General features: G+C 36.6%; 1 protein-coding gene across 2 annotated transcripts; it reads left to right on the top strand.

The window, feature by feature from the left end:
- The first annotated feature begins 115 nt into the window (after window positions 1-115).
- Window positions 116-24,118, top strand: nktr (natural killer cell triggering receptor). Of its 2 annotated transcripts, XM_052114717.1 has the most exons (17): window positions 116-216; window positions 5,969-6,043; window positions 6,938-7,012; window positions 9,179-9,286; window positions 9,384-9,428; window positions 10,483-10,570; window positions 11,913-11,942; window positions 12,473-12,618; window positions 13,324-13,549; window positions 14,118-14,276; window positions 18,592-18,679; window positions 19,046-19,194; window positions 19,435-22,173; window positions 22,324-22,407; window positions 23,019-23,075; window positions 23,196-23,288; window positions 23,388-24,118. In XM_052114717.1, exons 2-17 carry the CDS (start codon window positions 5,986-5,988, stop codon window positions 23,446-23,448), a joined length of 4,206 nt encoding a protein of 1,401 aa, XP_051970677.1. In that variant the 5' UTR covers window positions 116-216; window positions 5,969-5,985; the 3' UTR covers window positions 23,449-24,118. The 2 variants fall into 2 exon arrangements, with proteins under 2 accessions (XP_051970677.1, XP_051970678.1); XM_052114718.1 differs by lacking the exons at window positions 116-216; window positions 5,969-6,043; window positions 6,938-7,012 and adding an exon at window positions 9,750-9,774 and having other exon boundaries at window positions 9,226-9,286.
- Window positions 24,119-24,654: the final 536 nt, after the last annotated feature.

Below are 24,654 nucleotides of genomic sequence, written 5' to 3'. Positions count from 1 at the left end.
CATAAGCAATATTAACTTAAACAACACAAATAATATTCGATATTATTAGGGCAGAAAGAGTAAACCCTATTTTTGTCATTGCTGTGAGTTTCCGATAGTCGGCGGGTGTGCAGTCGGTGCCGTTTCTCGACGTGAACCCAAGCTGCATACAGCGCTCAAGCGACAGAGACGGGTTGAATTGTTTCAGTAATTTTGTAATTTTTACCACCATTACAGGTAAGTGTGATGCATTGAAACGAGGAGTTTATCTGAGGACCATAGTCACGTGGGTTTTGGAATTAGTTTTAATAAACCATAAATATCCCTCTTAGTGTGTTTCCGAGGCTATAAAACATTGCCAGTTAGCTTGAAAAGGTAATCAATATTAACATGCCAGCTACTAAACTACTGTGGCCAAAGCCAAAATCATTTTGTCGCAGTACTCATAACCGTTGGATTTAATTATTTTTAAGCTGTGAGATTAGGTTTTAGTTTGACTTTGGTCATAAGACGTTGTGTTAGCCTACCATGCTAATCTTTATCAGTATCGCATCGTTTTGGCTAGTAGTTTCAGTTAACGCTGACTTTCACTTTCACATAACTTTAAGAAAGACTGTGCTCCAGTTTGGGCAAATTCACCGAGCTTATAGTCATAATAATGATAGTCTTTAATTCATATTCGCACGTTTTTATTGATGCATGTGCGTCCTGATCGGCAAACTACTGAAAGTAGTTGGAAAACTGTTTAGTGATTTATTAGATGGTTAATGTATTTGTTTTTATGTTTAATTAGTTGTCAGTCAGAATGGTTATAAATGTATAATTCTACAAACGTGTTGTCATCAGTGTTTGTTATTTGGGTTGACCTATATATGTATTTTTAGTACATGTGTACATATATACACACACACACAGCTATGGAAAGACATTTAAAAAAAATTTAGCAACTAATATGGATTTACTATTTATAGATAGTATGTGTTTGAGTAAAATTAAAATTAAAATTTTATTTTTCCCAAATTCCAAACAAAAATATTGTAATTTAGAGCATTTATTTGCAGAAAATGACAACTGGTCAAAATAACTAAAAATATGCTGTGTTTTCGTGAATAATGCAAAGAAAACAAGTTCATTCATTTTAAACAACACAATACAAATGTTTTAACTTAGGAAGAGTTCAGAAATCAATATTTGGTGGAATAACCCTGATTTTTTTTTTATCACAGCTTTCATGTGTCTTTGCATGCTCTCTACTAGTCTTTCACATTCCTGTTTGGTGACTTTATGCCACTCCTGGTGCAACAATTCAAGCAGCTCAGCTTTGTTTGATGGCTTGTGGCCATCTGTCTTCCTCTTGATTGCATTCCAGAGGTTTCAATGGGGTTCAGGTCTGGAGATTGGGCTGGCCATGACAGGGTCTTGATCCGGTGCTCCTCCATGGACACCTTGATTGACATGGCTGTGTGGCAGGGAGCATTGTCCTGCTAGAAAAAACAATCCTCAGAGTTGGGGAACATTGTCAGAGCAGAAGGAAGCAAGTTTTCTTCCAGTATAACCTTGTACGTAGCTTGATTGCATAAATCAAGCCACGTACAAGGTTATTCTGGAAGAAAAGCGTGTGTGTGTGTGTGTGTGTGTGTGTGTGTGTGTGTGTGTGTGTGTATATAATTAATATTTTTACACACCAATCAGCCACAACATTAAAAGCAGCTGCCTATTATTTTGTTTGTCCCCCTCGTGCTGCCTAAACAGCGCCAACCCGCTATTCTTCTCATCACAATTGTACTGAGCGGTTATCTGAGTTGGCGTAGAGTTTGTCAGTTTGAACCAGTCTGGCCATTCTCTGTTGACCTCTCATCAACTAGGCATTTCCATCCTCAGAACTGCCCCTCACTGGATGTTTTTTGTTTTTGGCAAAATTCAGAGTAAATTCTAGAGACTGTTGAAAATCCCAGTAGATCAGCAGTTACAGAAATACTCAGACCAGCCCATCTGGCACCAACAATCATGCCACGTTCCAAATCACTGGGATCAAATTTCTTCCCCCACTCTGATGGTTGATGTGAACATTAACTGAAGCTCCTGACCCATATCTGCATGATTTTAATGCACTGCATTGCTGCCACACAATTGGCTGATTAGATAATTGCATGGATGATTGTTGGTGCCAGACAGGCTGGTTTGAGTATTTCTGTAGCTTCTGATCTCCTGGGATTTTCACACACAACAGTCTCTAGAATTTACTCAGAATTTGCCAAAAACATCCAGTGAGGGGCAGTTCTGCAGACGGAAATGCCTTGTTGATGAGAGAGGTCAACAGAGAATGGCCAGGCTGGTTTGAACTGACAAAGTCTAAGGTAACTCTTAGAAGTGGATTTTATTTCTTTCTGTTAGAGGATATTGAGAATAAAAACTGTAGATTACGACTAGTGCTGCACGATTAATCACATCGCAATCGCGATGTCAGCCTGTTCGATTATATGACGGCAAAATGCTGCGATTTAAAAATTATTATTTTTTTTATTATTAAATAAACAAGTGCATGTGTGGACGTGACCGGCCATTTTCTACACGGCTAATAAAAAGATGACCTGTCTATTATGATGATTATGATGATAATGATGATGATGACGACGACACAAGAGGCGAGAGGAGCGCTGCAGCTCGAATGTCTGATAGACACACAGATCACAGCATGGCGATATATCTTTATTTCATCCTTAATTAAGCTTCAAATAATACAGGAGTGTGCCATGTAAATAAGTACAAACTCCAAAAATGTCATTCTCTGTGCGGTCAGAGCTGCTTCAACCAGTCGCGGAAGTGACCAATCTGAGCGGGAGAGATTTAAAATTCCGCCTCTTCGTCTCTCACCCCCGCTGTCTGCAGCTCGCAACGTCATCATCATCATCATCATGAGATCATCATGATAAGATCAATCTTGTGTGAAAAATAACACTAAAATTACAACAACAATAATATATTATATATATATATATACACCCAAATGCTTATCAATAATACTCTTATGGCTAAAATGTTTACAGTGTTCAGTGACTAAAACTACATAAAAAATGCCCAGACGTTGTCAAACAAAACAACTAAAAACAATAAATAGAAATAGGATAAGGTTGACTAAATATGATAAAAACTAAAAAGGACATTTGACACAGGATTAAGACTATGATTAAATAAAAAAAACAGCTGACAAAATTAACACTAGTATTCAGTTGCCAGGTCATTAGGATTGTATTAATGTAAAGCCAACATTTACGTGTTTTTAACGTCACTTTTTTTGATCAGTATTGTACCACCTCCGCCTCATTTTAAGCCAGGAAAAACCCTGGTTATATGACGATATTTTGGCTTTAAGATAACCGACACTGAGCAGAGAGAGGTACTGTGCAAAATTAAAGTTGCTACATCATGTGGCAACATGACAAATTTATATCAGCACCTGAAACAGCACAGAGAAAAGTAGAAAAGTGAGATTTCAGAAAATGATCCACACACTGGACAAGAGATGCCAGCGATAATTAGAACTTTTTAGAAAGAGGTTTGGAAATACCAGTTGTCATTTAAAAAACAAACAGTTTTAGTGGTTTGAGTGAACCACACTTTTATATCCAGTTTCCTTTTCAAAAGAGTTTATAGAAAGTACATGTTACAGTAATATTAACATGTTAATATTACTGTATTAAAGTACAGTAATGCAAACATGTTATTTAATTTAGTAAAAATATTATTTTAATTTGAAAACACTGTTCATTTACAGTGGTTTTTGTTGCTAGTTTGTATGTTTGAGTTGAGAAATACACATTTCAGCATTATCAGTAATCTATTTGTGCATTGTCCTTGATAACCAAGCAAGTTGGCTCATGCTACCATTTGCTTATTATATTGCAATCGCATATCACAATATTAGCCTCAATAATTGCAATGTGACATTTTCCCCAAATTGTGCAGCCCTAATTACGACCAATTTATTGATTTTGCATTGAAAATTAAATAATTAATTTAAAAAAAAAAAAAAAAACTTAAATCAAATACATTTCTAAATTCAAATTGCACTCCAAATGAAACGAAAAAGCAAATAAATAAATAATAAAGTGATATATATATATATATTACACCGTGCATCTAGAAAGTATTCACAGCGATTCACTTTTTCTGCATTATGTTATGTTACAGCTTATTCCAAAATAGATTAAATTCATTATTTTCCTTAAAATTATACAAACATTACCCCATAATGACAACGTGAATGAATGTGGAAAAATTGAAGCGCTGTGAAAACTTTCCGGAAGCAGTGTGTGTGTGTGTATAATATATATTAGGGTTGTTAATCGATTTAAATTTTTAATCGAATTAATTACATGGTGTTCCGATTAATTAATCGCATATACAAATATTTGCTGAGAAAGCCCCTCATATAACAATAACTCAATATATAATGATTATACATATATCAATATATAATTATACATCGTTATCTTTAAATATAAAAAAATTATATATAATTTGGTACCAAATGACAAGACATTTTTCGATATTCGATTGTTTAGAGGCATTTCGGTCGGTGCCTAAAATGTATCGAAATCGATACCCAGCTCTAACCATATTTTTATTTTAATCAGTGTGGTGTGATTTAACCTGACTTCTGAGTTTAGAAGAATCAAAGTTCTACATCAGGATTGATGGCTTTGTTTTAAAGGAATAGTTTACCCCCCAAAAAAATCACTCATCATTTTTTCATGTCGTCCCAGATGCGTTTGACTTCCTATCTTCTGCTGAACACAAAATAAATATTTTTAGAAGAATATCTCCACTCTGTAGGTCCATAAAATGCAAGACAATGGTGACCAAAACCTCAACTCCAAAAGTCACATAATGGCAGTGGTTTAATCCATGCAATCTGAAGCAATCCAATCAATTTGTGTGAGAAGAATAGACTGAAAAATAATTCCTTTTTCACTACAAATCCTGACATCAACAGTTTCCTTGGTGATCATGAATTCAAGCTTGATCAGTATGCGTCAAGCATTAGTAAGTGTAATCAAGCTTGAAATCATGATTGTGCCTGGAGACTGCAATGGGAAGATGTACAGTGGAAAAGTTATATTTTGATGTGTTCTCACCCAAAACCAATTAGATAGCTAAAGTAGACATGGATTAAACTACTGAAGTGGTATGGATTACTTTTTTCTACCTTAGTGACTTTTTGGTCACTATTCACTTGCATTGTATGAACCCACAGAGCTGAGATTTTGTTTCTAAAATGTTTTGTGTTCTACAGAAGAAAGAAATTCATACACATGGGGTATGGCATGAGAGTGAGTAAATTATAAGAATAATTTTGGGGGGGAATTGATGTTGGATTTCTATATCGCTGGTAGGCCTATTTCCATTTAACATACAATATTTTTGGGTGGTAGTCAGTTAGCACATTCAAGGGAAATTGAGTCAATGAAATGTGAAAGGTTAGAAATTTTTACATTTTTTCAGACTTTTTGAATACTTTGATTTGTCCTTTTAACAAACTGTAGAACCCCCTCCCCATTCATAAGCCCAACTCCATCTCTAAACATAACCCAAAGATAGCACACATCTGGTTTACCAACGTTCTTAGTTTAGGTTGAGAGAATATCATATTCACACACAGTATGTCACTCATCAAGGGTGGTAACTAGCAGCAGAACTGGTGACATTGATGTCTAGATCCAAACAGGGCAGTGCTCCAAAAGGGGGCGGAAGTTAATTGTGGAAACGAATGAAGGAAGATTTGCATCTCATTGGTTAAACAAAACACTTCCCCAATCTCAGTATATGTCTTTTCCATTCCCTTATAGTGTGGCTTCTGATTAAGTCATTAGAAACTGGAGAGAAACTGTATCTTGGAAGATATCTGAAGTGGATTTTATTTCTTTCTGTTAGAGGATATTGAGAATAAAAACTGTAACAAGTGTTGTGCTGTGATTTTTCACTACAGGCTACACTGTTTACAAAATGGGGGTGAAAGATCGCCCTCAGTGCTATTTTGATGTGGAAATCAACAGGGAACCAGGTAAGAAATGACAAAGGTTGTTGTTTGGCTTTTCTGAAAGACCTCTTTAAAAATTGGTAAAATAAAGTTTTGAGAAATGCTTAAATTTTTTCTGAAAGAGATTTAAATGTATTTTGTTATTCTAAGCTTTTCCATGCAAGACTTTTGCCACTGAAATAATTTGTAGCAGCCAATGTCTGTTTTTGGTAAAATGTTGTAAAAAGTAGCCTACAGAAAGGTTCAGTGATATGCCATTTATAACCTAATATTTTTGGATGATCTGAAATGACAATGTATTGTGTGTTTAATGGAGAAATAGGTTAAACCAGCTAATCAGAAACTTCTAATACTGAAACTCAAGCATTTGGTGTGAATATCTTGGGAAATACAAGGGTGATGGTAATGAAAATACCTGTCCCAGTGTGTGAAGAGCTGCTTGGCAGTCCACGCCCTGACCCCAAGGGCTTTTTTAACTAACCACAGACGTTTTGTGTATGAACTACCATCTGGCTTCACCTCAGTCTACCGTTAATTATTTGTTTTAAAACAAATGCCTGTGTTATAAAGCCTAGATGTCTAATTTTGTACATTTACACCCATTATTTTCCAAAGAAAATGCTTAAACACCCTGTTTATATTTATTTTATCGCTTCTCATTTACATTTAATATATAGTCCTTGCTATTGACTTTAGCTACAATGCCAAAAACTACTTTAATTTGAATACTCTTGTACTTCAGTGTGAAAGTGTTCCTGTTTGGCATACTGAAGTCAACCTGAAACCAAGCTGCCCACTTGTGGAAATAAATTAAGAATTTAATAATAGCTTTTTATCAGCAAGTCTGATCCCTAAATGCAAAAATGGATGTTACAAAACTTCTGATTTATGAGTTTGATTCATTTTGCTCTCTTCTAGTTGGACGAATTGTCTTTCAACTGTTCTCCGATATTTGTCCCAAGACAAGCAGGAATTTTCTTTGCCTGTGCACTGGTACGTGTACACCGCTTGCGTCAGCCTGATTTTTATTTATGTGTGTGTGTGTGTATATATATATATATATATATATATATATATATATATATATATATATATATATGGGCTTCTGATTTAACGTTTTAATTCAGTGTGGTTAATTTTATATAAAATACAGCATTAAAAAAATTTAACACAATTAATCACAATGCCCCCAGACCGTAATAAAGAAGATTCCTGAGAAATGCAAGCTTGTAGTACCACCTGTTTACTCCAGAGGGCAGTAAGTGAAACATCAGCTGTGTGGTAACGCGCAGTTTATACAGTGAAGAAAACAACCATCCAGCAGACAGCACAACACAAACATGCATTACGTTCAAAACACTTAATGGAGCGCAAATCCAAACTAAGAGATCTCAAAATGTTTTCTAAGTATTAAACTATATTTAACTTGACACAGTGACCTAAAACATTTGACGCATGTGCACCCGAGACGCTACACTAGCATGTCTGACACAAGTGTAAATTGATGTGTCCTTAAACAAGCCCTCATAATAAATCTCGAACTGATTGATAAATTCACTTGTGAAATGGATTACTGTGAACTGTATGCCAATGAATGACTTATGATCAATAATATGGTAGTAAACAATACATTATATTCTAAAGCCGCTTTTTGTATGCCCTTATCAATGATTAAATCTGAATATATATATATATATATGTATGTATGTTTTTAAATATTTAAAGATAACTACATATAATTATATATTGATATAAATATGTATAATCATTATATATTGAGATATTGTTATATGAGGGGCTTTCTCATCAAATATTTGTATATGCGATTTAATAGCGTTTCGGGATTAATAGGGACACCATGTAATTAGTTCGATTTAAATTTTAATCGATTGACAGCCCTAATATATATATATATATATGTAGGTCCAAAAGTCTTTTGCAGTTAATTTGCACCTTTTCTTCTCCATGCGTTTTTTGCCCCTCAGTAGACTATTCACAACAAAACGTTTGATTGTATGGTGGTCACACCTCAATAGTTTAGCTATTTCAAGAGTGTTGCATCTGGAAGGCATTTTACAATATTTTACATTTCGGTGTCAGTTAAATCTCTTTTTTTGGCCCTTTTTACCTGAGGTAATGAGGCTGCCTAATAATTATGCACACCTAGATATAAGATGTTCGTCACTTTCGCCATTCCCTCCCTCATTACACAAACATACCACCTGAAAATGATTGAATCCAATAAGCATTCAAGTTTATATGGTCTGGAGTTGGATAATGTGTATGGAAATAATGATAAGTTCAGAATACTCACTTGCCTAATAATTGGGCACACAGTGTGTATGTGTATATGTCTGCGTGAATGTGTATATGTATATATATATAATATATATATATATTTTTGGCTGTTTCATTTTGAGTGACATGTTACTCGTACTTGCAAAACATTCCAAAAAAACAGTGACACAATAAATGAAAAATCCCGCCACACAGAGAACTTCATCATGATACTGCAAGTTATTGTACCAAGACTATATCTTTTGAACCCAGAAAGATGAAAAACATCTCATCTTTTACTCACCCTCATGCCATCTCAGATGTGTGCATCCCTTCTGCTGAACATAAAGATTTTTTGAAGAATATCTCTGCTCTGTTGGTCCATACAATGCAAGTGAATGGTGATCAGACCTTTTTGTAGCTCCAAAAATCACATATAGGAAACGTAAAAGTAATCCAGTCCATAAGACTCCAGTGGTTAATCTTTAGAAGCTATATGATAGTTGTGGGTGAAAATGGATCAATATTTAAGTCCTTTTTTACTCTAAATCTACACTTTTTCTTTTACATCTGAAAGTCACATATGGTGACTTGTTCGGTTTCTCACGCACACCTATCAGAAGAAATGGATTTAACCACTGGAGTGAATCATTCACAATGAAAGTGAATGAGAATTAGTGTATTTGGACACTGCTACAGACACTTTCACATTATGAATGCCATTGCATATGCGCCTCGTCTAGCATCAGGCATTTCCGACAGAGCACTCATAAGGACATTTGAAAGTCTGGAAACATATTTTAGCTGCACATACAAGGTGTGATATAGAGTAAACTAGCAATCTGCAGTGATCAGTGATTTCTTGCTCTGGTTTGCTTGCAGGTGAGAAAGGCAGTGGCAAAACTACAGGAAAAAAATTGTGCTATAAAGGCTCAACTTTCCATAGAGTGGTAAAGAACTTCATGATCCAGGGGGGTGATTTCACAGAGGGTAAGTGCAATTATATTCACATTTCACCAGGATATATGGAGCTAAAAATATCTGTAGTGCCATAGGACAAAATCGAATGATGTGTTTCTTTGCCTAGGCAATGGAAGAGGAGGAGAATCTATATATGGTGGCTTCTTTGAAGGTAAGCCATCTTCAGATATGTGAAGTACATCATCAAACACTAAATAACCCTAACGAAGTCCCTCAACTACACACTATTGTCTTTTATGCTCTGTTGTAACAACATGTGCATGATTGTTCAATGGGCATTACAGTTTCGTGCATGCATTGTCAATTTGTCAGCCATTGTTTTATCTTGCCTTCGCTATGCTATCTTGATTTTGTTTTATGTCTGTGACCTTATAATGGACTTCTTTCTGAGTCAGCATGGAGAACAGGCATATTTATTTATTTAAAGAACCAATCTTCTTGCCTAAAATTTTCAACATTCTTTTATTTATAGAGAGTGTGGTCTTTTGCAAAATAAGGTAAGAGATGTACACAGTCCAGTACAATGTACACAATTTAGATTAAACTTTCCCCCTTCCCAATTCCATATGAATCATGGCAAAAAAACGTCCACACTGCACAGTGTGCTCATGGATATGTGGACCATGAAATTGATGTGGGTAACAAATTTCTTCTCCTTATTTTTCTTCCTCACTTTATTTTTCCAGGATGGGTTGTCATGCAATATTCTTGAACATAATTTATTCTTAGGAAACTTGGCCCAATTTGACAAACTATAAGTCGGTTTTTACAACTAAGCTGAACAACACTCATATTTATTGAGGTCTGCAGCAGTGTAGAAGCATCACTGATGTCAAGTCTTAAAGGGATAGTTCACCCAAAAAGGAAAATTCTGTCATAATTTACTCACCCTCATTTTCTTCAGTGAAGTAGACAGAATGTTAGGGACTGACAGCTTCCATGCACTTTCATAGTGTAGAAAAAAAAGATGCTATTAAAGTCAGGCTAACATTCTGCCTAACATCTCCTTTTGAGTTCCAAGGAACAAATAAATTAATTTGGGATTCTCACATGAGGGTGAGAAAATGATAACACAGTTTTCCTATTGGGTAGAAAATAACCCTTTAATGAATGTCTCTTTGCCTGCTCCAATCCTCTAATTAACAGCTTTCTGAAACAGTTGACAAGAACTCCTGTCTCCCTTTGTCCGTGTCTCTCTCCTACAGATGAGAACTTTACTCTCAAACATGACCGAGCCTTCCTCTTGTCGATGGCCAACCGTGGCAAAGACACAAATGGGTCCCAGTTCTTCATGTGAGTATGTTTACTCTGGTACGAGAGAGTGCGTGCGTGCGTGCATGCGTGCGTGTGTAGAAACAACCATTCATCACTAGATATTCTTACCATTTAATATGACTGATTGGTCACTATTAAATGACACATGAAATATCTCTGTTTAGATTATGAATTCAAGATAATTTTTCCTGAAGTAAGTTGGTTTGGCTCAGTCATAGGCTTTGCTCTGTGGTGCAATGCATTATTGTGCATCTGTTTTCAGAAACAAACAATAGGAGCATCTTGGTTTCTAACTTTGACCCGGGTGTCATATTCTCATATTTAAAATTTAACTCCTTACATTTACTGTAGGTGCAAATTTTTTGACACATGCATATCTTGAGTTGACACATCAACTTTCAACACAATTTAAAGACAACTTCTGAATAGTAAAGCACAATGCTTTGAGTTTGTTCACCCAAAAAGGAATGTTAATTTGTTTTTGTTTATTTAGAAGAGTAAAAAGATCATCTTGGCTTGCCTTTTTGCTGTTCACACTCTTTCAAATGTTCCCAGACCATGTCAATTTCTTTACCATATATATATATATATATATATATATATATATTTTTTTTTTATTTATTTATTTATTTATTTATTTCTATTCTTTGATTTTGGATACTTTACATTGTCTATATGTTCACTTGGGGGATGCAGGTGCCCTCCACTTTTTCATCTCCTTTTCCCTTGTCAATGTGCATTTAGAAATATTTAATAAAGAAACTTAATTCCTTTTTTGCCTACAAATGTATTACAATTTTTCTCTTGCCATTTTTGTGTAAAATTTGCAGAATCTCTAACATCCTGCTCTACCAAGGTAAAGTGTCTCCAAGGCTTGGCTTCTCTCTCCTGACTGTGTATTTCTGGTTACTTTTAGCTAGCACTGGCTTCATGATTATCTTTAAAAATGGTTTTACCTGATTAACAACTTGCGGTACTCTCCCAGCACAGAGAAACTGAGAAGGTCTTTCAATTATTGGTGTATTTAAAGTTTAGCAGTGCAGGGTGTATTTTCCATGTTGTTGATTTTCTACCATGGACGCACTGTGATTTCTAAAATATCTCCCTAAAATGTTTAATTGATTTTGTCAGCATAATGTTGGCAGATGTTGATGTTGAATGATTTCTGTTGTGTGTTCTGAATTTCTACCTTACGACAAATTGCAATTGAGTCTTAAGTTTCTCTTGTTTTTATTTGTTTTTATTTTTTTTTCATTTATGACCCCAGGCCTAAATTTTCCTCCCCTTTCTCCCCCACCCCCCACATGTCTCTGTTGGGCGATCTGACCTGGCCTCCATTTTGTCATTTGTCCAATAATAGAACTACAAAGACAGCACCTCATCTAGATGGGTAAGTTCAGAAAGATCCATTGGAGTTTAAAATGTAGCAACATATTAACAAAAAATAGTGCAGTGTTCCCACAGTAAGGGAAAACCTGGAAATAAAAAAATTGGCTTGGAAAAATAATGGAAGTGATTTATAGTGAATATAAAGTTTTCCTCTGCACTACAAATATCTTCTCAACTAGAAATTGGTCTTGTTTAGACTTATACTTGCTTGCAAACTATAGTGATGCCTATCTGTGAGTGAATACTACTTTTGAGCCAATTAATTGGTCAAAACTGTTCACAATGATGTTTCATTAATAATTATTAATTTGCAAATCGGCCTGAATCATTTAAAAAAAAAAATAATAATCTGTATCCATTCACAAATGACTGGAAGTGTCAAGGGATTTCATAGGTCAAAAAGGGTGAGAACCCTGATTGTCAATATTCCTTAAAGTTTATGCTTCATGTTTGTTTTATAGTTGAACCAAAAATGTAGGATGGATGTAGAACTTTCCATAAATTCCTGTACTGTTTATTTGTATAATTTAGTGTGCATGTGGTCTTTGGGCTGGTCATCTCTGGCTTTGAAGTGATAAAGAAAATCGAGGGGCTGAAGACCGACTCAGCCAGCAGACCTTATGCTGACGTCCGAGTGATTGACTGTGGACAGCTGATTACAAAGTCTGCTAACGATGGTGAGCTTGTTCCTGTGTGTGAGAGACAAGCAAAACATTTTGGGACTGCAAACATATTGTATCTATGCTGTATAAACTTGTTTTTTTTTTATTTATTTTTATCTCAATCAACTGCATTGTAGAGGTGAAATATGGTGTTTAAAAATAGAACTTTTGAAGGATCATAAAATTGTTTCTTTGACCGGTGCTCTGGGCAACAACGGAAACATTACAGACTCCCATCTTAATATGCACACATAATCCATGTCCTAACCACTCATGACACAACAAAGCATCTAGCAATATGTCACTATAAATCATCAAAAAACTACTTTCCATGTTACCAGCCACGAGTGCAATGTGCAACAGTACGTTTTGTTGTTTTCTGTTTTCATCGCAGTGTGCTGGGTAGCCTGCCCACTGAGAAATCTCATTGGTACAAAATCCTTCTCCACATTGCTGTATATTTAACATGAAAAGTGTTCTTATTGGCTTTGATTTGTCACATTGTGCAGTATTGTATTCAAATTTGTATCGAGCCAAAATGGTTTTGATAGAAAATTCGAAATAAATACATAAACTGCCCTGATCATGTCATAAGTAGTGTAATCAGAAATGGTGAGAATTAATAAATTATATACTTTGTTTAATAAATAATTAGTACATAAATAATTTGTTTTAATTTACCTCAGTATATTTTCTGACTACGCCTGTTTTATCATTTAGTGCTTCGAAGCAAGAGGAGGAAAGTGTTCTACTCTGAGGATGACTCTCAGAGTTCTTCAGAGACTACATCCCAGGATTCCTCCTTAGCAGATTCTGGAGGGGAGTCTGGTGAAAAGTATGCATCTCGAAAGAGGAAAAGAAGCTCAAAGAGCAAGCATTCAAAAAGGAAAAGAAAAGAGTCAGGGAAGAAAGTGAGACACACTGTTAAAACAGCAGGACATGGAAGGTAAATGAGTGTGCCCAGTTCGATTTCCTGTTAGTCAAAGTGAAAGCATCTATCCACATGTTTGTCATATTCACGTGAAGAGTTGTAAATCTGAAGTGCGTATGTTTTAATGGTCAAATATTTTTTCCTATCCAATCTTAATATGCAGAATCCATTTGTAGTCTGTTAAGTGTAAACATTGTGGCATTATCAGCACATTGCTTTTAGCATCCTGACCAGTTGAACACAGCAACATTGTATCAAACAATGGTGTGAGTTTGGGGCAGAACTATCTGTTTGTCTGAACAATACCAGATTATGGCAGTGTTTGGGAATCTGTTAGAAAGCTAAACATTTTTGCAATTCTGTTTAGTGATGCTAGAGGTCCACAAATTGCACACTTAAGCATTCAACATAACACATTTTCTGTCTATACTTGACACATTTTTATTTTATGAACATTTTTATTTTATTTGAATCCACACAATAATTCTGAAAGCTGAGCTGATTTTGAATCAATGCTGTTGGGTTGTCTTGGTCCTGGAAAACAGAAATATTCTTACTGTTTACTCTTTTTCGTGATTTGCAGTCATGTTGAAGGAGAGATGGCAGAGGACGATGATGGTGATATTGAGCAGAATGTGAAAAGGGAGAAGCCTGTGGTTCGACCAGAAGAGATCCCACCCGTGCCAGAGAACCGTTTTCTTCTTCGCAGAGACATGCCTACCCAGGAGGAGACAGTACAAATGTTAGTCTATTTTAGTATAGTTTAACAGATTGCCCTCATCTCACTTAAACACGCTTTATTACCCCTAATTATAAATATCTAGGTTGAAACGTACATTTTAAAGTGTTAATGGAGAACCACCGTAATTCATATTTTGGCAACTTTTCTTGTTGAATAATCCCTGAAATTCATGGCTCAGTTTTGCCAGGCAAATAAAGGAAAGTTCCGGGTTCAGTACAAGTTAAGCTCAATCGACAGTATTTGTGGCATAATGTTGAATACCACACAAATTAATTTAGACGCGTCCCTCCTTTTCTTAAAAAAAAAAAAAAAGAAAAAAACAAGTTTAGAGTGTGGCACGGACAATCAAAGTGAATGTGGCCAATATTTGGAGTGTTTAAACATAGAAATGTGAAGCTTATAATTTTATAAAAGCACTTGGGTCAGTCCATCTCAAGTGGTCCAATACAGGTTGCTTGACCATTTTTAATTTTCTTATTATTATAATTTTATTTTTTAGTGATTGTATTGCAAAACCACCAGTTTTGTATTTTTATTTAACTTGGTTTAACCACGACAGCCATCTTTGTGTCATGGCACACAACACATTTTGGTTATACAGCTGTTAACGGAAACCTCAATATCTCTGCTCAGGATGGTCCTAGCTCCTTGGAACAAAAGCTGATCTCTAGAGCATATTACAAGGTTTTGCACATTCTTGTTCCTTAAACTTAGAACTTAAGTCCTAATGTAATGATCAGGATTGCTCCAAGTTCCACTTTTTGGGTCAATTTATAATTGGAAGGGTTCCTTTCTCAGTCTTAAGTTTTTTAGGGGGTACCTAGGTAAGTATAGTGTGCATGCACAACATTTCAGGTTTGAGACTTTTTTTTTTTTTTATGGGGCGAGAGTGCAATTTAAAAAAAAATCCCCTCACTTTTGGGTTGAATATCTCTGGTGGGGGACCAGATAGGAACCTGAAATTTTCACATAAATAAGTGCTCTTTAGTAACATTCTGCTGTAAAAATTGTGTTTGCGATTCCATTGGTTACAGAGCTAGGGCTACAGCTGTGGCCAAAATTATTGGCAGTGACATAAATTTTGTGCTTCAGTTGTTGTGATGTTGATTCACATTGTTTCTAGATTATTGTGGAGAGTGATCAGATGCATTTGAAATAATTGCAAATAGCTTAATTGCCCCAAAAAATTTACTTTATCACAACCCCAAATTTCACATTTTTTGGCCCTGGCACAAAATGACCAGCTAAGGTGATGTTATCAGGAAGTGTGTCATCTTTGTCTGACACTTCAAGCATCTTTCGCTAATCATATCAGCAGCACCTGGGAAAGTGTGAACGAGTACTAGTCAGGAGAAATCATTCTGATTGGATTATAAGAGCAGATTGTTTGTTATAAAAGGAGGGAAGAAGTGCTTTCAATCATTGTGTTCTTGTTAGCAATGATTATCTCTAAAGAAAGATGTGCAGCCTTTATCAGTTTGCATCAAAATGGCCTCACATGCAAGGAAATTGCTGCAAAGAATATTGCACCTGATAGAACCATTTACCGGATCATCAAGAACTTCAAGGAGAGAGGTTCAGCTGCAGTGAAGAAGGCTTCAGGACGTCCCAGAGTGTCCAGCAAGCGCCAGGACGGTCTCCTCCTGAGGAGTCAGCTACGGAATCGTGTCACCACCATTGCAGAGCTTGCTCAATATTGGCAGCAGGTTGGTGTGAGTGTGTCATCTGCACGCACAGTGAGGTGAAGAATTTTGGACAATGCCCTTGTGTCAAGAAGGGCAGCAAAGAAGCCACTTCTCTCCAAGAAAAACATCAAGGACAGACTGAAATTCTGCAGGAAGTACAAGGGTTGGACAGCAGAAGACTGGCGCAAAGTAATTTTCTCTGATGAAGCCCCCTTCCGACTGTTTGGGACATCTGGAAAATTGATAGTCCAGAGAAGAAAAGGTGAACGCTACCATGAGTCCTGTGTTGTGCCAACAGTGAAGCATCCTGAGAACATCCATGTGTGGGGTTGCCTTTCATCCAAGGGAGTGGGCTCTCTCACAATTCTGCCCAAAATCTGTGCCATAAATAATGGTATCAAAACTTCCTGCAAGAGCAACTTCTCCCAATGATCCAGGAGCAATTTGGTGATGATCCGTGCATTATCCAGAATGATGGAGCACCATGTCACAAGGCAAGAGTGATAATGAAGTGGCTTGAGATCATTACATTGAAATTTTGGATCAGTGGCCAGGCAACACCCTGGATCTTAATCCCATAGAGAACCTGTGGTCAATCCTCAAAAGGCGAGTGGACAAGCTGAAGCCCACAAATTGTTGTCAACTCAGAGCACTAATAAGAATGGATCGCCATCAGATTTGGCCCTGAAGCTGATATCCAGCATGCCTGAGCAAACTGCAGAGGTTATGAAGAACAAGGGTCAACACTGTAAATATTGACTCTGCATATATTGAATGTTTTTGCCAATAAAAGCCTTTAAAACGTATGAAATGCTTATCATTGTTTTCCAGTATACTATAGAAACATGTGAAAAAATAATTTACAAATACTGAGCAGCAAACTTTGCAAAACACAACATTTGTCACTGCCAATACTTTTGGCCACGGCTGTAGTAGAAATCTGGGGAAAAGCCTGCTTTGTTCTTGCATTTTTAGAAATGAACAGATGTAATATAAGCATAACAAAAAACTAAAATAAACAGTATTTTACATGTTCACATTTACATGTTTTATTAGAAGATGTGAGGTTTCCTCAGGTTCTCTGAATTGTTGTGGGAGCATCCAGTGATAGTAGTCAGATTTCTGAGAACATAGTTCATGGTAACCCACACTTTGTCTACAGTAGACATTTTGAATGATGTTCTTGATCCAGGTGGGTGGAAGAATTTTACAAAAACATCACAGTTTTCCATGCTGATGTCCTCAACCAATGGTGTGTCTTTAGCGCATTGAGCTTCTCATCCCAAGAAGCTGAGAATTCATCCCTAGGGTGAACAACAGTGATCATATTTGCGCTGTCAGTCATAACCCACTGCTTAAATGTGATGTTATCAGAAAGTGTGTCTTTGTCTGACACTTCAAGCATCTGCAGTAAGGTCACTATACGTGGACACTGTTCACACTTGTTGTGCATGCAGTCATAACTAGTAAAATACTGTCAATTTTGATTATTTATGCTTTTATTACATCTGTTCATTTCTCAAAATGCATGAATAAAGTAGGCTTTCCCCCAGATTTCTACTAGCCCTAGCTCTGTAACCAGTGTAATCTCACATATTTCTGTGAAAATTTCAGGTTAAAATCTGGTCCCCCATCAGAGATATTCAACACAACAGTGAGGGTAATTTTTATAAAATTGCATTTTTTCTCTCTCTCCGATTTAAAAAAAAAAAACTATCAAATCAGAAATGTTCTGCATGCACACTATACTTACCTAGGTACCTCCTAAAAAAAACTTAAGACAGACTAAGAACCCTTACCATTAAAAATTGACCCTAAAAGTGGAACTTTGAGCAATCTTGAGCATTATATTAGGACTTAAGTTCTAAGTCTAAGGAACAATAAAGTGCTAAATGTTTATATATGTACATGTACCTTGTAATGTGCTCTAGAGATTAGTTTTTGTTCCAAGGAGCAAGGACCATCCTGAGCTAAGATATTGAGGTTTCTGTAAACAGCTATATAACAGAAATTTGTTGTGTGCCATGACACAAATGTGGCCGTTGTGGTTAAGCCAAGTAAAATAAAAACTTGTGGTTTTGCAATACATGGAGGTAATCACTTAAAAATATATATATATTTTTTAATTGTAAAGTTGGTTGTTTGACCATTTTTAATTATTGGACCACTAGAGAGGGACTGACCCACTTGCATTAAAACGTGTGTATTATTTGAACTGTTAAATTGTTTAAATTGTAATTTTTACAGTCATCTAAGGGATTTAGGCTTTGTTTATATTACATTGTGAAGTAACAAATTTATAAAATTGGCTATAACTGTCAACAGAAAAGGTTAGTAAACTATTTTATCACACTAAAATCATGTTTTAATGCATATTGTTTTTGTCTTGTGGCTATACTTTTAAAAAGTTATTATTTTAATGTAAAGAAAAAAATTGCCCCCATTCATTTTTATTGTAAGTGCCTCACTGGAACCTTTTTTTTTAAAGAAAATTAGGGAGGAGTCATAAAATCTTTTTTGGTAATCAACATTATAATGCTGTCGATTGAGCTTAACTTGTATTGAACATTACTTAAAAATATTCGTAAAAAAGAATGAAAGATAAGTTTACTAGAATTTTTTTCTTATAGGGCTGTACAGGAGACAGTTGTGGCACCAAATGACCCCAAACCAGCTGTCACAAAATCTGGACGTAAGATTAAAGGCCGCGGAACTATGGTATGACTCTTGACTATGAATTACATTTATACCGTATACAGAAAATAAACAGAGCAGTCAAAGTGACCTTAAACCAAGGACAAGATATATGTTTTTCAAAACCTTAACTTTATCAGCTGTTCTAATTATTTTTCTTATTGCCAGTGCCTCTTAATCAGCCTCAATATATGTGATGCATGTGGAACAAGCCCTGTTTTGAACTTCAATATAGCCTAAGTTTTATAGTAATGAAACAAAGTTAATTGACATTGTCTCCTTGTAAGCAAGCTGTTGTTTTTGTTCACTGAAAGTGCTTATTGGATTTCTAAGTCTGTTTCACAGACCATGGCTCTGAAGTTTTTTTTTTTTTTTTTTTTCCTCCTGCAGAGGTATCATACGCCCCCTCGGTCAAAATCCCGATCCGAGTCGGAGGGTGAAAGAGGGAGCAGTGAAACTCCCCCACATTGGAAAGAGGAAATGCAGAGGACAAAGGCTTACCAGCCCCCCAGTGTGGAGAGATGGAGTAAAGGAGAAAGGCATGTTTTTCACCAATTGAATATGTTTATGTTTAAAAGTGTGAATCATATCTGAATAAACTATTAGAGGATTTTGTCAGAATGATTACATGTAACAAGCTAACAATGGTAGTTTATTTCTGGTTTTCCTCATAGTTAAGACTGTTTTAAAAACATCTTTCAGAACTGCTATATAGGGTGAACAAACATGGTTGGAACAAAGATTTTTGACCTACAGTGATCTGACTGTTGTTTAAACAGATGGGATAACAGAAGTGACACCCCAAGGTCTAGATCAAGATCAAGAGAGTGTTCGTTAAGTGAGGCCTCTGTATACTCCAGCCAGCATAGATCAAGAAAAGAAAAGAAGAAAACCAAAAGCAAGAAGAAAAACAAAAAACGAAAACACTCAAAGAAACATAAAAAGAGCAAACCCAAGGAGACCTCCTTGTCTGAAGGAGAGATGTCAAGCTCCTCAGGCAAGAGGTCAAAACACTCGAGCCGTACGGAAAAGAGACATTCCCGGTCGCGCTCTCATTCTCACTCCCAATCTACTTCACGTCACTCCCACGTATCGTATCGATCAGAGTCAGACAGGAGACGATACTCATCGTGCTCTTCTAGAGATTCACAATCTTATTCGAGATCCAGGAGCAGATCTTATTCCAGAAGTCGCACAAGGTCTGAGAGGCATTTTAGGTCTTCCTTGAGGTCAAGTCATAGTCGTTCAGGGCGGTCTATTACACATTCTAGGTCGCAGTCTCATTCTCGATCCAGATACAGGACAAGGTCAAGAACCAGATCAAATTCTAGGTATAAGTCAAATACCCCACCACGTTCCAAGAAAAGAAATGTTATATCCCCTCGAAATTCAAAGCCTTCAGAAGGTGTTATTACCAAATTGGCCAAGCCAGTGCCTACAGCAGTTCAAGGTGTAGAACCTAAAGCCCCACCAGCTGTGTCCTCCGAAAGTGTCTCTGTATTACCTATGAGTGACAGTCCACCGCCCTCTCGATGGAAACCAGGCCAGAAACCTTGGAAACCGTCCTATTTCCGCATTCAAGAGATCAATAAAAAGTCAATCCCAGGTTCAAAAGCACTTATCAGCCCATTAACAAATGCACCTCTGGAGACAATGTCCTCTCTTAAGCCAGATGCTGCCATTAGTCAAAGGGTCCCCAGCAGCAGGAACAATGTTGATTCTGATAGACTTCTGCAAAAGAGTTTGTCCAGGAGCAGGTCACCCAGTCGGTCAAGAAGCAGCAGTAAATCACCAAGCCATTATGAAAGCAGATCTTCCCTTAGTAGGTCAGAATCAGGTTCATACAAAAGAAGATCCACTGAAAAGAAGAGAAAACAATGTAGTTCTCATAGAAATAGCCAAAAGAATGCAAATTATAGCAGTGGCCATAAAGATACATCTCCCTTCTCTGAAGATGGATCAGAAAGTCCATACAGTTCTATCCACAGACACGGTGATTCCTTGGTACAAATAAATATGCTTGATTCTCTGTCAGATTTACAGACAGTGGGAATGAAAGGCAAGAGCCCCAGTCAAAGGAATGAACTGTTAGTGGACAAGAACAGTAATTCTGGATGGGAAAGTGAAGAAGAGAACTCAAGTAAGATTAATACTGCTGCCAAGCATAACCAACTCTCTGTGAAGGATAAAGGGAGCCTTAGTGAAATGAAAAAGATGCAGATTTTGTCTCGCTGTTGGGAGTCTGAAAGTGATTCTGAAATGCCAGATAAAAAGACAGTTGGTGATCCCAAACATGTGTCTGAAAAGGAGGAAGGAGAGGCTAGTTCAGAATCTGAGTGTGAAGACCTTTTTAGGCCTTCAAACAAATCAAACAGAGGTGCAGAATTGTCTGAGGAATTAAAAATTAATGAGGAACACCCTGACTCAAAAACCACGAAGCACAAGAACAAGAAAGCCAAGCGAAAACACAAGCACAAGAGGAGGAACTCTTCCAGGTCAGGATCTCGCAGATCCAAGAGCAAGAAATCCAAGAAGCACCAAAAGCCAAAAGAGACATTCCACTGGCAGCCTCCACTAGAGTTTGGCGATGAAGGTGAAGAGGATGATTCAGTTGCTCAGGCACAATATGTAGACTTTGCAAATCCTGATGCTACTAACAGTGGTGCAAAAAGACGGGTAAAAACTGGATCGGACAAGCCCCATGGCACAGAGAATCAGGATAAAGGGACTCGAGAGTCAACTCATTATAAATGTTCAACGGAGTCTCAAAAAGATATTGATGAAAATGAGAAGACTGAAAACCAAAAATCATTCCTAAGTAGCAACACAGAAAGAATTCAAACTCAAAGCCATCCAGAGGTCCATGCAAATCATTCAGACACTAACTTGACAAATAACCAAAATAGACCACAAGATAAAGTGGAGATGTGTACTCTAGAGGACATCCCAGTGACTGAGCAACAAGTGCCCAAAGTAATTGGCTTTTCTCCACTGAAAAATATTTTGAATAATGGTAGTGCACTTGTTCCACCTCAACTAGAAAAAGCAAACTCTGTTATGACTGAATCTGCTTTAACTCATGGCAGTCAGCCAGAGGAAACTGTACCTAGTGATGCTTTTCTCCTAGCAGCTGAAAATAAATGGAAACCTTTGACAGGCATAACTGCAATGCAGGCTGTTATTAAAAAACCTTTGACTATTAAGATAAACAAACAGCAAGATCAGTTTGAAGGAAAGAGCCAAGGCCTCAAGATTGAGATCAAGAGCAAGAATAGAGTCCGACCAGGATCCCTCTTTGATGAGGTGCGAAAGACGGCTCGGTTAAATCAGAGAACCAGAAATCAGGACAGTTCAAGTGAAGAGGACTCTATTCCAGCAACAGGAGAAAGGGTTGGGTCCCATAATCATTCTCGGGACAAGTCACGGTCTGTCTCCAGTCATGGGTCCCACCACAGAAACAGGTCCAATTCATATAGCCACTCCAGGAGCAGGTCCAGAAGCTACACTTACTCTTCCAGGTCTGTTACAAAGTTTAAGATACATATGTCCTAACTTGATTACTGAAATTGTGTGTGTGTGTGTATATATATATATATATATATATATATATATATATATATATATATATATATATATATATATATATATATTATTTAATTTGCACACAGGAGCTACAGTAGGAGTCGAAGCAGAAGTAGATATAGTAAAGGCCACTCTCGTTCTAGAAGTAGCACCTACAGAAGTTATCGTAGGTATGTTTTTGAAAGTTTTTTTTTTATTTTTTTTTAATCTCTGATATGCTTTAATCCAATATGCTTCTTAACTCTTTCCCCGCCAGCGTTTTTAAAAAAAAGTTGCCAGCCACCGCCAGGGTTTTTGACGATTTTCGCTAAACTTTAATGGCCCGCAGAATATTTTCTTCCATGAATATATGAAGATGCTATATATCAAAATAAAGATCTGGGCCTCTGGCCCTTGTTCTTTTTTTATTGCGACTTGAACAGAGGTAGGTTTTGTCAAAAAACAACATTTCAGACAAAAAGCTGAGAAAAAGGCATGTTTATGTCTGATATTTTGAGCTTCTCATACTCCACTTCTTCATGTTTGAGACGATCGCAGTCTGTTTCTTTGATCAAAGAGTTGCATACTCTTTCAGAACATGCGCAGGGGTCTTCCTTACCGTATAACACCTAAAACACGGAAACCCGGAAAATTCCGTGTTTGGCGGGGAAGCGTTTTTTCATAAAACACGGAAAATTCCGTGTTTGGCGGGGAAAGGGTTAAAGAACATTTTGGGACATTAATACAAGTAAAGCATTCTTAATTGACAAATTTTAAGATGAAATGATCAAACTTGTTTCAGCCACACATACAGTAGGAGTCGCTCTAGAAGTCGGTACAGAGGTCATCACAGATCAAGGTGAGGATAGAGCCAAAGCCATTAATGTGGTTTGCTTGTAATGAGTCATTTATTATTATTATTATTATTTTGCTTTATTTGGAAATGATTTGTTTTAATTTTGTGTTGCTGGAAATCAAGGTCTGACTCTTACGATAGCTACACTAGCCGCAGTCGTAGTTGTAGTAGGAGACGAGGGCATAGGAGAAGTGAGAGCTCTGACCGCAGGACCAGGTACATAATAAATTAAGCTTTGTTTCACCCCAAGATAATTATCAAAAATGCCTTAAGCATCACTAAAGCTTGTTCATTAATGTCTGTCTTCACATTCAGGTCATTTCACTCATACAGTCGCAGTTCCTCCAGGCGGCGAAGTCGCAGTCGAAGTAGTTGATACAGCAGAGTTCGTATTTCAGAGGACATTATAGCCTGTTAATCATACTAATTGTACTTGATATGGTTTTCTGAAGGGTTGGCCTAGTTTAAGTTATGTATAGTATATACATCATTGTACAATTTATCAAGTACTGTATAATCCACCCACCTTTTTTTCCTGTTGCATTTTTCTTGTAAGTCTATCATTGAATGTACTTTTGTAACAAAATATGTCTAAATAAGTAAACCTACTTTTCTGGTCTATGTAGTATACCTAACAAAGTTTGTGAGGAGCATAAAATCCTTCCAACTCTAACTCCAAGGTTATATACAAACAGCCATTTACCTCACTCCCTTGTACATGCGCTTGTGAAATGTCAGTAAATCATGTTTGGAAGGGTTTTAACAATACAGTTCTAAAAGAAGGCACCGGCATCCTTTCAAGTCTAAGCAGTGTTTTAAGATTTTTTTCTTTAAGTCAGAAGAAATGCATGAAAATGGAGGACATGCAAGGAAAGTTTTAGTTGTAGGCCAATTTAATGTTTTGTGTTTGAACGGTTGATCTCAAAGCTTCTTTTTTTTAAAAGTTGTATATAAAACACCATCAACAAAAAGGTATGGTTGATGAATGTATCTACAGAATTGAAATTTAATAAACGAAACATGCCAATTTCATTGTTTTTTGTAAGTTTCACTATATCTTTATGTGAAATCTTACTACTACTGTATTTAGATATGTATTCTGGTAATTGCAATCTTTTTGTAGCGTGACCTGTATTTTCATGTTTTAATGACTACAGGAAATTGAGAGTAAAGCACAGTTAAACCTACAAGGTCATGAGAGTGGTAGCAAATGCTTCATCACGCCATAAGGGCAGTTCATAATAATTACTCATTCTTTTTCAGCTGTATATGAAGTGTAGAGCAGGCAGAGCGTAACATTTTATCCAGTGCAGTGGCCCTTTAAAAATGATGACAAAAAGCCCATCTGATCACCGAGCTCCAATCACCAGTTCCTACTGCAAAAGCAGGCTCTGCATTTTTGTCTGTCTGAATGCTGGTGCTAGCACGGTGAAAAAATAGAGGGGAAGAAAGACTGAAGAAATGTAAAAATCCAACGTACTTTTTACATGGCGAGCGGATGTCCTGCGCAAACGGTGTTCTTTGCTGACTCCTTCGATACGTCGGATCAAAATGGTACAGTAGACAACGACATCTCGATTAT

This window comes from Xyrauchen texanus, chromosome 42 (assembly GCF_025860055.1).
Source record: "Xyrauchen texanus isolate HMW12.3.18 chromosome 42, RBS_HiC_50CHRs, whole genome shotgun sequence".
Classification (NCBI taxonomy): Eukaryota; Metazoa; Chordata; class Actinopteri; order Cypriniformes; family Catostomidae; genus Xyrauchen; species Xyrauchen texanus.
Note: the sequence above shows the minus strand (reverse complement) of the source record. Positions and strands in the feature narration are given on the sequence as shown.